Below are 16,423 nucleotides of genomic sequence, written 5' to 3'. Positions count from 1 at the left end.
TATGATTTGTCCATAAGAAAGAAAGAAAATTTGCCCTTTGTGACAACATGGGTGGATCCTGAGGGCATCAGCATAAGTGAAGTAAGTCAGACATGTGGGAAATCAAATATGTATGTCCTGGTGTAGGACATTACAGGGAACACATCGCAAAGCAGAACACTGCTTTCTGGCTTTGCTGAAAACAGCAGGCAATGCTTTGCTTGTGTGGTTAATGTGTATCTAGGAGTCACTAACTTCCCTTATCTAGTTAACGTATATCTAGGGAGCACTCATCACCCTTAACTAGTTAATATAGACCTAGGGGGCACTCACTTTGCTTATCGATTTAATTTAAATCTAGGGGACACTCAGTTCCCTTATGTAGTTAACGTAAGTCTAGTGGGAACACTAAAGTTCACTTATTTAGTTAATATTGATCTAGTGCAACTAGTTAATATAAATCTAGGGGGCACTGCACTGATTTAGTTGAAATAAATTTAGGGGAGCTCACTGTGATTATCTAGTTAATGCAAATCGAGGGGGCACTCAGTTCCCTTATGTAGTTAATGTAAATCTAGGGATCATTCACTTACCCAGTAAATTTTTATGTAGTGGGCACTCATTTAACTCACCTAGTTAATGTGAATTTATGGGGCACTCGTTTCACTTATCTAGTTAATGTAAATCTAGGGGGCACTCATTTCCTTGTCTTGTTATTGAAAATCTATGGGACACATTAGGTAAGCACACTTTGCTTATCTAATTAATGTATATCTAGGGCGCATTCAATTTGCTTATCTAGTTAATGTCAGCATAGGGGGAACTCACTTTAATTATCCGGTTAATGTATGTTTAGGGGGCACTCACTTTGCTTTTCTACTAAATGCAAATCTCGGGAGCAAGCTACACTTCCCACATCTAGTTAATGTCAATCTAGGGGACACACTCACTTTGCTTATGTAGTGAATGTAAATCTAGGGGGCAAGCTACACTTCACCTAGATAGTTAATGTAAATCTAGGGAAACCTCACTTTGCTTATCTAGTATATGTATATCTATGGGCACTCTCTCCCTTATCTAGTTAATATAATTCTAGGGGCACTCACCTCACTTACCTCCTTCATGTATATATAGGGGGCACTCACTTCCCTTATGGAGTTAATGTATATGTAGGTGGCACTCACTTCACTCTTGTAGTTAATATAAATCTAGGGGACAGGTTAAACTTTGCTTATCTAGTTATGTAAATCTAGGGGTCACTAACTTCACTTATCTAGTTATTCATCTAGGGGGCACTCACTTTGCTTCTCTTGTTAACAGAAATCTAGAGGGCAGTTACTTTGCCAGTCTAGTTAATGTATATCTAAGGGGCACTCACTTAGTTTATGGAGTTAATGTATATGTAGGGGGCAAGCTACACTTCACTTACCTAAGTAATATAAATCTAAGGGCACTCACCTTGCTTATCCAGTTAATGTAAATTTATGGGACACTCACTTAGCTTATCTAGTTAATGCAAATCTAGGGAGCACGCTACACTTTACTTATTTAGTCAATATAAATCTAATGGGCACCTGCTTAGCTTATCTGATTTGTGTATATCTGAGGGGGCACTCACTTTATCTAGTTAGTAAATCTAGGGGGCACACAACAGTTCACTTATCTAGTTAATATTACTCTAGGGAGCACTCACTTTGCTTAGCTCATTAATGTAAGTTTAGGGGGCCCTCACTTCTCTGATCTAGTTAATGTGTATCTAGGGGGACCTCTGTGCACACACAATGAACTTTGGTTTCTTTCCCCTGTTCATCCAGGTCCTGTGAGCTTAGTTCTTGGTCCACAAGAACATTTGGTGGAGAATTTCTTCCTCCCCTTCACCTTTCTAGGCTCTAGGTTCAGCCACATTCTGCTTGTCAGCTCAGACCCAGCACTCTACTTGAAGCCCACATCGCTGTGTGCTGGTGTGTAGACTCCCATCAATTAGTGGGTGTGGCCTGTGGGTGCTAGATCCTCCACAGGACCCATTCTTACTTCATCCTGAAGGTAAACTCACGTTTCCAGCACATGTATGGTGTTAACTGAATAGGTCTGCATCTGTAACACGTGTGTCCAAACAGACAGAAGGGCTGATATTACTCCACAGTTCACTTAGCATCCTTCTGTAGTTTACTGAGCAGGTGGCGGGGCACCTGTTTGGCCCTCCTTCCCAGACATTCCTGGACGCATTCTTGCTGGGAACATGCAGTGTGGCTGCACGGGAATTTCAGGAGGTGCTGGGAAAGTATGATTACCTGTTTGCCCTGGAACGTGGAGAATATGTGTACACATGGCAGTCTAATACTTTGTGTAACCATGTGTCTTTGAGACAAAGTGCATGCATGGAGACACATTGGTACGACTTACAAGACTATCTGCACCAACAAAAGGATTCTAGGTATGAACTGAAGTGAAAATCCTGTTATGTGCTTCATGTGTTTTACATCTATTGGTGAATTATGGGATAAATTCTTATTCCAAAGTAATTTCTGAAACACTATTTAGTTCTGAAAATTTCCTAATCAATTACTATTAAAAAGCTGTGTATTTTTAATTCAGAAGAAAACAAACAGACTTTAATATCACTATTATGATTTAAAATATATTCTAGACAACTGTAAAAATAGTAAAAATATTTAGAAAAAGGGTCCCTAACTTTCCACAGGCTCCACTCTGCAGGATTTCTAGAAGGTTCTTGGGAGAACCAAAGTGGAAATCCTAGGCAGACCCTCATCTAAGGATGAACTCACTGAAAAATAGAGAAAAGAAGGAGAAAAGGGGTTCATATTCATCAGGCTCCCTCGGAATGTCAGAGACATCCATAGGCACTTGCGCCTACCTTTCTGATTGATTTCACTGGGGGCTACTTTCAGCCTCATAGTCTCAGTCTCCCACATTCGGAAATTTGCTCTCCAGGAAGGCACAGCTTGCACTGGCTGGGATCGAATCCATGTCCCTTTCCCTGACAGCCCACAGACACCCCAGTGTGGGACAGGCAGTATGGGTGGGTGGTAGCCGTCCATCACCCTGAACCCATATTGGGACCAGGAAATGAGAGGTCACCTGAAGAATGACACAAAGCTCAGTGTGCAAGAGCACAGTTTTGGGGAAAATTCATGAATTTGTCCCTAAAGGAGCTTGTGGCAGCTTCTCTTATTTCTGGAACCAGAAACCTCAGCCCAAGACACAGCTGCTGACTCAGGTCTTCTGCACAGAGTCTTAGGCACCGTTTGGGCTCTTATAGGCTTACCAAAATACATAGAGGCCACAACCATGCAGTTTTCAAGTTTTATTTCAGAGTTCTGCTCAGTGACACATCAGACACCTGGTGTCAGGTCCATGATGTGCCTGTGGACCCCTGTGTCTCCCGCAGACCCCTGGAAACGTGGATGTTAGCTGTGCCGCCTGATTACTGTATTTTCACAGATGAGCCACGTGGATTGTCTATAGTTGTTTAGGGGTCTGGAGGCTGAATTATGCATTGTCTTGATCAACAGTCTCTTCCGTACTTTCTGTCTGTTGATAGTTCTGACATTTCCGGCAACAGCAAAGAGGAATGCAGCAATTAAGGCATAGCTTCTAGCAAAGATCACTCTGAGATATACCACGGATTCACGACTTTGCCTGACTGACCGCATTCTTCTTGGAGGGGGTCCACTGTCTGTGCTCCCACCAGTGCCTCGTTCAGTGCACCGTGGAGGATCCCAGCCTACATGGCAATGGCAGTTCCTGTTATTGTTGCATATCCCTCTGTGACTGCATTTCTCCGGGATACAGTCATAGTTCAGCTGAGCCACACTGCCATTGCAGTAGGTATCCTGACAGAACTTTCCAGGAGCACAGTGGGTACCGGTTCTCACATGACCAATATCGGTTGTTCCTGTGCTATGATGCGAATCCAGCCCAAAACACCAGAACCCTGAGATCTCAGACTGATGAAATCCAACATGCTCTTGCAGCTGAGGGAGATGGGTGACGTTACTACACTGCAGCCTTCCACACTGCATGTCTGTGGGGGAACAGGGTTTAGATTTGAATACCCCTGGGTCTCTTTTGCAGTGTCCATATCGGCTGCCTTTTTGATTTATGGTATAGCAGACATTTTCACCCTTCACAGCATTTCTGCCAAAGATTTCTTGGCAGTGCATAGTGCGGTCAGTGCAGTTTCCATGATAGCAGTAGCCCTCTTCAGTGCACGGGGTTCCATCTTGCATATAGAAGTCATCAGGGCACTCCACAGACACCCCACGGCAGTATTCTGGAAGATCATATATATTTTGGATTGGCCTGCAGAGTGTCCCAGCATCGGAATAGGTGCAGTTTGTACAGCATCTGCCTGTATTACATTTGCTGCCAGGGGTTAGAGTACAATGACTCGTACAGCAGGGATTGTTGTAGGACGGCTTGAAGGAGCCACAGTACACTGCTCACCTGGCTCCACTACATAGTTTCCACAACGATCGTGAGTCAGGCTTTTATTGAAATAGGAAAGTCCTGAGTCAAATATGCACTCACAAAAATTATTCACCACTACATGCTGAATATGAATGAAGGAACAGTTACTGAAAGAACCTGTCATAATAGGGTATTGATTCATAATGCAGGTAGACCTCCTCTGGCATGCACAAAACTGATTGTCATAAAAAATACCAATAGATTTTGCAATTTTTTGGGCTACTAACACAGACAACAATAAAAAATGTCTGCCTAGAGAAGCAAGCGAGATGATGGATTTTGATCCGCATACCGCATATGTGGCTGGCTGAAACTGAAGTTCCTGTGGTGCATCTTTCTTAATAAGTAAAGCTGTATGTGGTTTAAAAGCAACAAACAAGTGTCTTTCAAAGTAGATAAGAATCGGACTCCCTGGCACCTGAAAATTGTCCAAGACAACTGGATCTTCCAGATTATATGACCATGGAGGAAATATAGTGCCTTACATCAATACCTTGAAGCACTGAGTCAGTCAAACTAACAAGCCTCATGAGGAATCGGGCACATTTTGACACGTTGTTGAACACACTATACATTGTTTTGGAACTGAGAACAAGTCCTTTAAAATTCCATGATGGGATGAATACAACTTACTAGAGATCCTGGGGGCTGCACTGATATTTGCTTGAGAGAACAGGGGGTTCCTATCCCCCTTATATCCCAGGTTATAAGTAGGTCCCGTTGCATTGGTGTCTGTCACTATCTGAGAAACAACGTGTTCAAATCGTTGGGAATCGCTGAGGGGTCTGATTTCATAGGCAAGGTCATCCAACTTCATGATACCTTCAAGGCCCCCATAGCACGTGTCCATGGTGACCATGGGAAGAGGAATCTCCTCCAGGTAGCTGAGGTAGTAACAGTCTGGAGGGATGAAGGGGTAGTCCATCTGCAAGTCTCCCTGATCATCCTGAGTCATCATCAGCAAATGTCTGGACCAAAAGAGTTTCTTGTGCCTCATGTGGATAACATGGCTCTTGTCCCCAAAATGCAGGCTATAGGACAGCCATCCAGGCATCTGAACGCCCTTGCCTTGGTGCAACTCCTTCTTGGGAATTACCACCTCAGAAGAGATGTAGCGCCATGAGAGACAACCTTGAGAACCTTGGACAGGAGCCAGCAATGCCCAGAGCGCAAACAGCAAGAGAGGCGCCCTCAGGGTGACCTGGCCCTCTGCCAGCCTCATGCCCCTGCTCAGGGACATCTGCCAGTGAGAATGGATAAATGGAGGATCTTCAGCAAAGCCAGGTCTAGACCATCAGACAGAACAGAGGGCTGGACCAGGTGGCCAGCACCCTACACCTCGGGGCCACCTGTGCCCTTAGGTAACAGTCACAGGGTGTGGCACTGGGTGACCCTGCTCATCAGTTCACCTGGGGTGGATGTGGGAGAGTCAGGTGGGCCATGGTCAACAGTGCTCACATGGACATGGGTAGGGAATTGGACCCAGAAACACAGCTCTATTCAACACATTCCATCTTTTCTCCTTCTACTTGGATACGGGATATGCAATTATAACACACTGAACTTCTCTACCAATTCCATGTCCTGTTGTACTGCTGGGTCACTTTCTCTGGATGACTGATTTTCCTCATTATGGAGACCAATGCTTCCTACTTCCATGGGATATGGAGGTAGACTGTCAATTTTACCTTTGTACGTATTGAAAAACATCGCTTTGTAATTTTACATGTCTTCTTCTGGTTAGCTATTAGTTTGCAAGCCATTTGATCCTTTTGGTTGTTGCTTTGCAGCTTCCTCTGAGTTTACTGAGGAAACATTTCCCAGTATTGTGTGTCATGATTGGTGAAGTACAAGGTTGTATTTTAGTTTTTTTCTTATGCCATCTGGTGAGAACAGAAAGTACTGCTGAACATGTGTGAGCCCCAGGGGATTTCCCCTCTAATCCCTTATTGTGGTTCTTTCCTGGCATCTGGCAGTCTTCTGCCATGCCTGTGAGTTTCTCTCCTCAGGGGGAGATAGATGCAGGGGACTTGAGGTTACGTTGGCAGCTTGCACCATGGAGGCTGCACATGATCGAAAATGGTATCGACCATGGAACTCCCTTGTTTAAGTACCGTCTAGTCCTTTAAAATCCCCTGGGTTGGGCAGAAGCCCTCAGAGTTGGCTTTTGGAGAAGAGTCTGCCTTTTCTCCGGGTGGCTGGCCTCCTAAATAAAGCTCAACTTCTTTTCCCACCAAAAGTAAAACTTTGAACATTGACCTTTCCAGAAATACTCAGCTGAATTTGGGATTTGATAACAATACAATGGAGAGTGGAATGGCAGTTGTCAGGGGCTGGCAGGGTGGGGCACTGAGGGGTCGATCTCAAGGGCTATGATTTTGTGTTATGCAAGATGATTAAGTTCTAGAGGGGTCTCCACAACATTACCCCTGTATTTAACAGTACTGTACTGTATGGTTCAAGTTTTGTGAAGAGTGTTGGTCTCATGTTCAGTGAGATCCTAACACAAAACAAAAGTGGAAGACACGAATTTTGCTTCTCACATGACAGTATGCTGAATGTCATGGACACACTCTGTACTGATAATGTGAAAATAATTGAAACACATTTGCATAGTTTGAATAGTAACCCTGAGGATATGTCATTTACAAATATCTTCTTCCATTCCATAGGTTGCCTTTTAGTTTTGTTGATTGTTTCCCTCACTGTGCAGACGCGTGCTATTTTGAGGTAGTCCCAATAGTTCATATATGTATGTATTTAATTTTCTTCTTTTATTTTTAATTTAAATTTAGGTCTTCAGTCTTTGAGCTCCACGTTGTCCGGAAGTTGACTTGTCATGACTAACTTTATGGGTTATCTTGACTGAGTCATGGGTGCCCAGATTCACCACTGTTTCTGTGGATGTCTGTGATGTGTTTCCAGAAGAGACTGGCATTTCCTTCCATGGTTCCTGTCTGGGCATCACCCATTCCATTAAGGTTCTGAATAGAATCTGATGCAGAGGGAGGAAGAATTCCCTCATTTTTACTTTCCTTGTGCTTGTTTGAACTGGAACAGTGGTCCCCTCTGGCCCTGTTATGAGAGTTATATCATCAGATCTCTACGTTCTGAGACTAGACCCTAGTTCAGAATCAGACATATTACACCACTGGTTTTCCTGGGTCTCCAGCTTGTGACAGTAGATCATGGGACTTCCCAACCTCTTTAGTCATGGAAACCAATGTGTTTGGGTTCTGTTCCTCAGGAGAATCCAGACTAATACATGGAGATGATTTATCTCTTGTTTAGAGGAATTGAATAAAGCTGTAGCTCATTTAACGTCCTGAGTAGCAAGTGCCAGGAGGGAGTGTCACGTTGTTTGATTGGGACAAGCGCTGGGTGAAGTTAATGGGGAGCTGTGGGATCCTGTGGTCCTGGCTGCACAGGGAGTGCATCTGGGACTCCTCTAATGGCTCAGCTGTTGTGCCTCAGGAAATCTGTAATTCACTCATGTTGAGGGACAGGAGTAAGCAATGCAAACAACTGTGTCTTTTGTGCATGTTAGTGCAGTTTTCCTATGACAACAGGTATCTAATTCAGAGAGTTAATAGGTAAGCACAGAATCCTGTGTCCAGAGAGGCTCCCTGGGGAAACTGCTGTGTGGACAGGAAGCCCCAAACCCTGACAGGAAACCTGCCTGTAACCTCCATCTTCACCTGCTCCTGGGAACACAAAGCAGAATTGTGCATAGTGTGCGCCCCCTGGTGGTGCTGATCCCCTCCTGCAGGGAGGTTTGCGTGTGAGCTCCCAGCGAGGTCCCCTCACCCTGTTTCTTGCACAGGAATATGTGGCCATGTCCTCTGACTTCCGGTTGTTAATCTGCAGATACAGCGTGTTCTTGGCGTTGTCTCTGGAGATGGTGAATTGGCCCTTCACGGAGTCTGTGTAGCTTGTGCTACCTCCACTACTACTAATATACGCGACCCACTGCAGCCCATTTCCTGGAGCCTGACGGACCCAGTTCATGCTGGAACTACTGAAGGTGAATCCAGAGGCTACACTGGTGAGTCTCAGGGACCCCCCAGGCTTCACCAGGTCTCCCCCAGACTCCACCAGCTGCACGTCACACTGGACACCTGCAGACGCAAGACATCTTGGTCAGGAAACTGTCACACATCCACTGGTTCTCACTCATATGCACTCACATACTCAGTGTCTCTCGTTCACCATGAATTACCTTTTAAAAATGCAACAAGGTAAACTAAGCCAAGCACATACTCCATGGTGAGGTGTCTGTGTTCTGTCCTGATCACAGAATGGAAACACCTGGGACCCCTGGACCTGGGGCTCTTCTCCCAGCTGCATAGTTGGGATGGGCTGGTTTAATCAGCACAGAGAGGGACCTATGTGCATGTCCTCTTACATATATATCACACTGCAGACTTAGATTTGATTCTTTAAAAATGAATGGCAGTTTTGGGATGCATTTCTCCATTAGTTTGTGTGGATGGTGCTGCGACAATATGAATAATTCTTATCAGTGAGCACAGGTATATTTGTGGAACTTGTGCATTTTTACATGTCTTTCATCAACAAAGGTCATTTTCGCTCTACAATTATTTTACATACTTTATGAAGTTTAATCCCAAGTACTTTATTCTGTGCCATTTTCAGTTGTATAATTTTGTTATTTGTTTTGCATATATTTCCATGCTGGTGTGTAGAATCATAGGTGGTTTATTTTTATCTATTTTCTTTGTTCATTGTGCTCATTGTGCATCCTGCACTTTTCCTCATTTTCAAAACCTGGTTCTAATATTTTTTGTGGTATCTCTAGGGTTTTGTTATGTTTAAGATCATGTCATCTGCAAACAAGTAATTGTCCTTCCTCCTTACTGATTTAAATGTCTTTTATTTCTTTTTATTGCCAAAGTTTGTGGGTACTTCTTCCAGTTGTAGGAGAAGAATGCCTTTCCCTTCTTTTCTTCTGGGTTTTCACCTGGTGTAAGGATTCAATTGACATAAGACTGATCTAAAGGGGAGAATAAATTTCATTTTGCAAGTGCCTGGGCTTCCTAATAATATGACACCCAGAGAATGAACAAAGCAGGTGGCACTTGTGACTTTCAGACAACAAAACATTGGGTTCGGCAAGAGTCAAGGCAAAGGTGTGGTTTTCGGGTATTTAATTAGTCAACAAATAACTAGGTTTGTTTGCACAACCTTCTTGTCCCTGAGTTCCTTATTCTGGTGCTAAGGATGGTTCTCCCCTCCTGGTACAGGGAAGGGAGTTTCCCAAGGGTGATTTATATCCTGCTGTCAAGGGACACAGGAGGGTCTGAGTGTCCTTGGACTGGCTGTTTCTCCCGTGACTTTCATCCAAATAAGGACTGTGACACGATGATATGGTTTGAGGCAGCATAGTTATTCTTCATGTTATCATGTGGAATACTCCTATTGCGATGACCATCATTGCCTGGCTCCTGATGTGGCAGGAATGGTTTTAGTATTTTATGTTCAATATGATGTCAGGTGTGGGCTTTCATAGTATCCATGATCATGTGGAGGTAATTTCCTTCTCATTTTTAATTGAGTTCTTTTAAAGTGATGAAGATATGTATTTTTGTTCATGAAAAAACTGTGTCTAATGATTTTATGAATAAATTAAGGATGGCTTTGATTCAATCATTCCCTCTGTTAATGGAGGACATCAGATTTTTGCATTTGTGTATGTTGAAGGATACTTGCATTTCAGGGATGAATCACACTGGATTATCATGTATGATAATTTCAGTGTGCTGTTGAATTCAGTAGGCTCGGATTTAATCAAAGAATTTTGCATGTATGTGTATCTGAGACACTGGCCTATAGTTTCCCTTCTTGTGGTGTGTTTCTCTGGCTTTGTTGTGAGAGTAAAGGTATCCTCATAAAGTGCGTCTGGGAGTGGTCTTTTTCATCAGCAATTTGTAATAGTTTGAGAAGTATTGGCATTAATTATTCTTTAAATATTGTAGAATTTTAATAAAGCCTTGGTTTTTTTTTTTTCTTTTTGGAGGGTGAAGGTTTTACATTAAGGATATCTTCTTACTAATTTGTGTTTTGTTCCTCTTGTATTTTGCATGAAAGAGTCTTGGTGGATTATATAATGCTAGAAAATGTGTAATTTGTTCTTGGTGATCTAATTGTTGACCTATAAATATCTAAGTTTTTCCTTTATGATCCCTTTCATGTGTTTAGTTCAGTTACGTCTCCTTTTTCAGTTCCATTCGCTTTTGTTTGAATCTTACCTATTTCCCTAGGCTACCTAAGTTTTTTAAATTTCACTTATCTTTCCAAATTCAATTTTTTTTAATTTTTTTTTAATTTTTTTTTCAACGTTTATTTATTTTTGGGACAGAGAGAGGCAGAGCATGAACGGGGGAGGGGCAGAGAGAGAGGGAGACACAGAATCGGAAACAGGCTCCAGGCTCTGAGCCATCAGCCCAGAGCCTGACACGGGGCTCGAACTCACGGACCGCGAGATCGTGACCTGGCTGAAGTTGGACGCTTAACCGACTGCGCCACCCAGGCGCCCCTCCAAATTCAAATTTTAATGAAGTTTATTTGTTTTCTGTGTTGGTGATAGTCTTTTTTCTCTGCTGTATCTTTTTATGTTAATTTTATATTTATCTTTTTATCTCAATGAAAATACCAATGCCTTTTTTTTAAAGGAATCTGAAAAATATACTAATTCATATGTAACCACAAAACACATGGAAGTAAAAAACAAAATCATGAAGACGAGAGAACCCGGAGAAGGAGAACACTTCTTCCTTCTAAATATATTGCAGAAGTACATTAACTCTAACAGTGTACTGCTGGCATGAAATGAGTCATATAGATCAGTGGAGCTCATTACAGAGCCAAATGTAGAATTGTGCAGATGCAGTCAGCAAATCCTCCATGAGATTTCCAACAATGCACAGTGGGGAAAGGATTGTGTCTCTTAAACATGGTGTTGACTAGGGGTGCCTGGGTGGCTCAGTCAGCTAAGCATCCAACTTCCAGTCATGTATTGTTGTCATGATTTGTGGGTTTGACCCCACATCAGGCTCTGTGCTGACAGCTCAGACCCTGGATTCTAGGTCTGCCTCTATCCCTGTGCCTCCCCTGATCATGATCTGTCTCTCACCCTCAAAAATAATAGAAACATTAAAAAATGGTGTTGATATACACATGAAAAATAATGACATTTGGCCGTAATCTTGCATCATACATATATGTCAACACAAACAAATCTCAAAATCGATTAAAGATTAAGCAGAACCCTGACCCAAAATGCCTTCGAAGAAAACACACAGGATAAACATCATGACATTCTCTTGACAATGGTTTATTTGATACAAAAGCAAAATCACAGAGAACCATGGCAGACAAGGGGGACTGCATCAAACTAGAAAGGGGGCAAATCAAACAGTAGCAGGGTGAGAAGGCAGCCTATGAAATGGGAGACATTACATTAAAAATATTGAAAAGGAGTTAATATCCAAAATACAGGAGGGACTCCTTAACATCAATAGCAAAAATCACAATTATAATCATAACAGTAAGCACATCACCTGATTAAAATTTGGGTCAAGCATGTAAATATCCATTTCACTATTAAGGTTGAAAAAATGTCCATCCAGCATATGAATGGTGTTCATCATCACTAATCATCAGAGAATTCCACCCCCGATCCACTGAGATATCACCTCACAACTGATAGCAAGGCTATTATAAAATAAGGCAAACACAATGAGAACATCTCAAGTGTTGCTGAGGATGTGGAGAACAGGCAATCCTAGAATTCACTTGATGGGAGTGCAACATAGTGTAGCCACTATGGAAAACTGCGGTGAAATGACCCACTAAACTGAGTTCCTAATCTGCTCCCATACAGTTGACTTCATGTCCAGCTGAGTGTGAGGAAGGTCTGGGCCTCATGTTCTGTGGAGAGGCAGGTGCAGAGACAGGTGGATCCAGTGGATGATTCCTTAACTCCTTCAGTAGAATGGACCCCTGGCTGACCGTTTTGTAAGACTTGACTCAGTGTGCCTCCCCACTGGTTGTTTCTGGCTTCCTGAACTGGATGGAGAAAAAAAGGAGTGAGGGGTAGAAACTACTCTTTTCTCTCACAGGAACGTGTATATACTGAGAATCCTTGAGAGAAAGTCGTGGAGTTGATGAAGATGCTATGGGGTTTCAACAACCACAAGGGTCTTAACTCATGGTCTCTCTTCATGGGCATCAAAGGAAAACCTTAAGGAAAAATAAAAGGAGAGAGGAGCTGCTCAAATATATTAAATTTAGATCACTTGAATGAGTCAGTCTCCTCTGTTTGAAAATCACTTACATGTATCTTAAATGGTGGCCCGTGTACTTGTGAGGCACAGGTCTGTATATGAGTTGATTTATCCCCAAGCTTGGTCTCTGTTAAGGTCGGTACTACTATATGACTGTTCACTCTAAATGTTAGAAGACATCTGTGTTTGTAAATGGTTTAGGAAACAGTGTGTGCTGTTTACTGGTCAGCATGAAGTTTCCAGGGCGTGATGAGAAAGATGCTTCACAGGAAACCTGACCCTGAAACACTGGTTCTGGATATGAATTCTGAGACCTTGGGTGCCCCCTGGAGACCTGTGAACCTCCAGGTTACCTACGTGGCTCCTGGTGTCCTGTGCGTTCCTGATGACCTGAGTGCCCCCAGGTGAACTGAGTGGCAACTAGTGACCTCAATGCCCCATGGAGACCTGAGCATCCCCCTGGAGGTCTGAGTGCTCCATGCAGAACTGAGCGACCCTGGTGTCCTCAGCTCCCCCTGGTAACCTGAGCACCCCAGGAGATCTCAGTTACCCCTGTTGTCGTGAATGCCCCTTCATGACTTTTAGGTAACCTAAGGGCAAATTGCAATTTTTGGGCCCATGCTCAGCTCTCAGAAGTCCTTTGTGGTGTTTGAGACAGCTCTGTGGCTAGGCCTATCCTGTCCTGTTCACCCTTAGAGGCGGTTCTGATTGTGTGGCTGTTAATCCTGGGGGAACCTCCAAGGGTGTGGCCAGCACCTGCTTTATCCCTCTTCCCTCTTGCCTAACAAACTGCCTAACTGATGGACATGTGGCTCTTGTGGTCTGGACCCTAGTATGTGATATAGAATATATGATAGTATGTGAACCATCCACTGCATCCACTCTGCTGGTGTCGGTGGATCGAATTCCACCAGAAATTACTGGTTGAGATGGAAAACCCCAAGATGCTGCTAGTGAGGTGCAGAGTGTGCAAGGCATTCACCAGTTGGGCACAACCCCTGCAGCTGCACCTGGGACAGGACCCCTGGGGACAAGGAGACTCAGCCTGGGCCAGTCACCAGCAGTCACAAACATTCCCACCATCCCACATGTGACATCTGAAACCCTCACCTTTGGGACCTCTCACCAGGCACAAGGAAGGCCCTACAGTCTCTTCTTTGTCTTGAATACAGTTCTGCCTTCCTTAGGGACTTCACCTCTCTCTGAGGAGAGAGCTGTGGGCTCCCACACCCTGAGATTGGAGTTTACTCTAGATCTAGAGAAGTTTGCCTGTGTGAGAGGGAGCATGTCCTTAAAAGTGGACAAAAATTGAGTCAGGCTCCCCTGGTCCTTCCAGGTCCACCTGTGGGCATCTCTTTGTGGATCCACAGGCTTGTTGGTCCTCGGTCAAGGCAGCACTTGGTCTATGAATTGTGTTGGAGGCAGGTCAAGTGATGGCCTCACCTTTCTGATCAGATAGTGAACAAATGAGTGGATCACAACTCACTATACTCTATCTGTCCAAAAGATATTTGAAGGGATCCATATTTTCTCGAAAACTTTCCAAATCAAGTCTTTAAATACATTCAATTTTAACAGTCATTCCTCACATAACTGCATAGGAAAAATCTATATTGATGTCCAGTCTGGTGTAAATATAACAAGCAAAGGACACTTGTTCCCAGGATCACATTTCTTTTAGTTTCCACACTGATGTATTAACCTCACCTGACAACTACTTGCAAAACATGGGCACACCTAGAGACTTCTGATCTTGATGGTTCTCTGCTGATGGGGTTTGCTTCCTCAGTCACCTGCAAAGCTTGGAAGCAGTGCCGACATCTTTAAGTGCACAGACACCAAGACATGGACACCTTTCTGTCACCTGCAGATATGATTCCCATGCATGGCTGGTGTCTCCATCTCCTGAGAAATCCCCATCCAACACAAGGGGCTGTTAACTCAGGGAGGAGGCACAGATTTCACAGAAAAGTGGGGGACTCTTCACTGATATGGCACAGCTACCATCAGTATCTGAGGTGAGAAGTTAATGGTACTAAAACAACCACATTAATGAAAATGGATTGGCTGACATGGACAACATTGGAATCTAAACATTAGAGCCTAAAGAAATTGTAGAAAATGTGTTCATAGTTCTGAAGGCATGTGCCAAGAGGATAAATGCCGAGTTAGCTGAATAGATTTCAAATGGAGATCAGATGGATATATAGTAGATAGATGATGAGTGGATAGGTGATGGATGATAGAGGGTAGATAGATGATAGATAGATAATAGATAATTTTATGTTATATTAAAGTAATTATAGAGGAGTCACATCATTATGAATGTATTATAATGAAATTACCCACTATTGGCAATATTTTTTAAAAGACCACAATTTCATACGGAAAAGAATATTTGACACCAACTTTAGATATACAAAAGAAATTATTATGACTTCAATATTTTCTGAATACAGCTTCCACATGGGGTAGCACATGCCTGCTTGTAGATTCCTCCTCCCTCTGGGGCTTTGGCTTCCATTCCCATTTGTTCCCAGGGTCTCCCTTCCCAGGATGTCCTGAGCTCTGGGATGTGCAGGGACAAGAGCTCTGTCCTGGATCTGGACCATCATCCCTTGGCCTAACATTTACAGCTCCTTCCAGGCCCTTGCTCAACCACCAGGCTTCTGCCCACCAGGCTCCATCCCTGTATCCACCACCTGCCAGTCTCCTTCTGGACTCTTCCATTCATTTCCTGTGGATTTAACAACAGTTTGTTAGGTTGGCAGGTCTCCTAATAATAATTCACATTGAGGAAAGAACTGTATAGGTAAAACATGACAGACTCTCTCCACAATAGCCTTGAGTTCATTCCCATGATGTTATTATTTTGCACCCCATCTCAGCCCCTTGACCCCACAGTCTTGCATTAGAAACGATCACTTTCATGAACTGAACTAAATCTGTCCCCCCTACAAAACTGGTCCATCCTATCTATCTACTCTATATGGTCATCAGACAACCACCAAGCTAAGAAGGAACACAACACAGAGTGTGAAGACATAAGTATTTATAGAAATAATTTTATAAAATTTTATATAATAATCAAAGTAATGATATTTACAGAAGTAACTTAAATATGGTAAATGACCATGTTTATTATAAGATTCTATGAGTTTAGATGAACATAATCAAGTTACAGGACAACTGAGTAACCACAGGTCAAAGAAATGTATCATTCTCAGGTCTATCCAAACCCTTTCCTTTGCACACCAATCAGTTTCCTATCTCTCCCTTTCTCTCTGGGCCTCGCGTGTTCTCTGTCTCAAAAATAAATAAACATTACAAAAATAAAGATACGTACAGGTCAGTGAGATTTAATGGAGAACCCAGAAATAAGCCCCTTCATCTTTGGTCAACTGAATTTTGACAAGAGCAGACAACATGACATAGGGGAACAAATGGTCTTTTTAATAAAGGGTGCTAGACAGCTGGCTATCCATGTGCAGAGGAATGAAATTGAATCCAGACCTCACACCATATACAAACATCAAATCAAAATGGATCAAGAGTTTAAATGTAAAATTATGACCTCTGGAAGCAATATATCGAGATAAATCTTCATGACCATTGGGTTTAGCAGTGCTGTTAGAGATGACACCAAA

At 43.0% G+C, this 16,423-nt stretch overlaps 1 protein-coding gene and 1 gene segment (V, D, J or C); both read right to left on the bottom strand.

Moving 5' to 3' along the window:
- Positions 1-3,344: 3,344 nt before the first annotated feature.
- LOC123386291 (disintegrin and metalloproteinase domain-containing protein 21-like) lies at positions 3,345-5,692 on the bottom strand. The gene is given in 4 exon segments (XM_045060713.1): positions 3,345-4,435; positions 4,438-4,931; positions 4,933-5,080; positions 5,083-5,692. Coding segments are annotated over 4 exon segments (2,280 nt in total). The 3' UTR covers positions 3,345-3,407.
- Positions 5,693-7,340: 1,648 nt separating this feature from the next.
- The window catches only part of LOC123386257, a 33,373-nt gene continuing 24,290 nt past the window's right edge, over positions 7,341-16,423 (bottom strand). The window contains 2 exon segments of the V gene segment in view: positions 7,341-7,545; positions 8,150-8,588. Of these exon segments, the coding sequence occupies positions 7,341-7,545; positions 8,150-8,588 (644 nt within the window).

This window comes from Felis catus, chromosome B3, assembly GCF_018350175.1.
Source record: "Felis catus isolate Fca126 chromosome B3, F.catus_Fca126_mat1.0, whole genome shotgun sequence".
Lineage (NCBI taxonomy): Eukaryota > Metazoa > Chordata > Mammalia > Carnivora > Felidae > Felis > Felis catus.
Note: the sequence above shows the minus strand (reverse complement) of the source record. Positions and strands in the feature narration are given on the sequence as shown.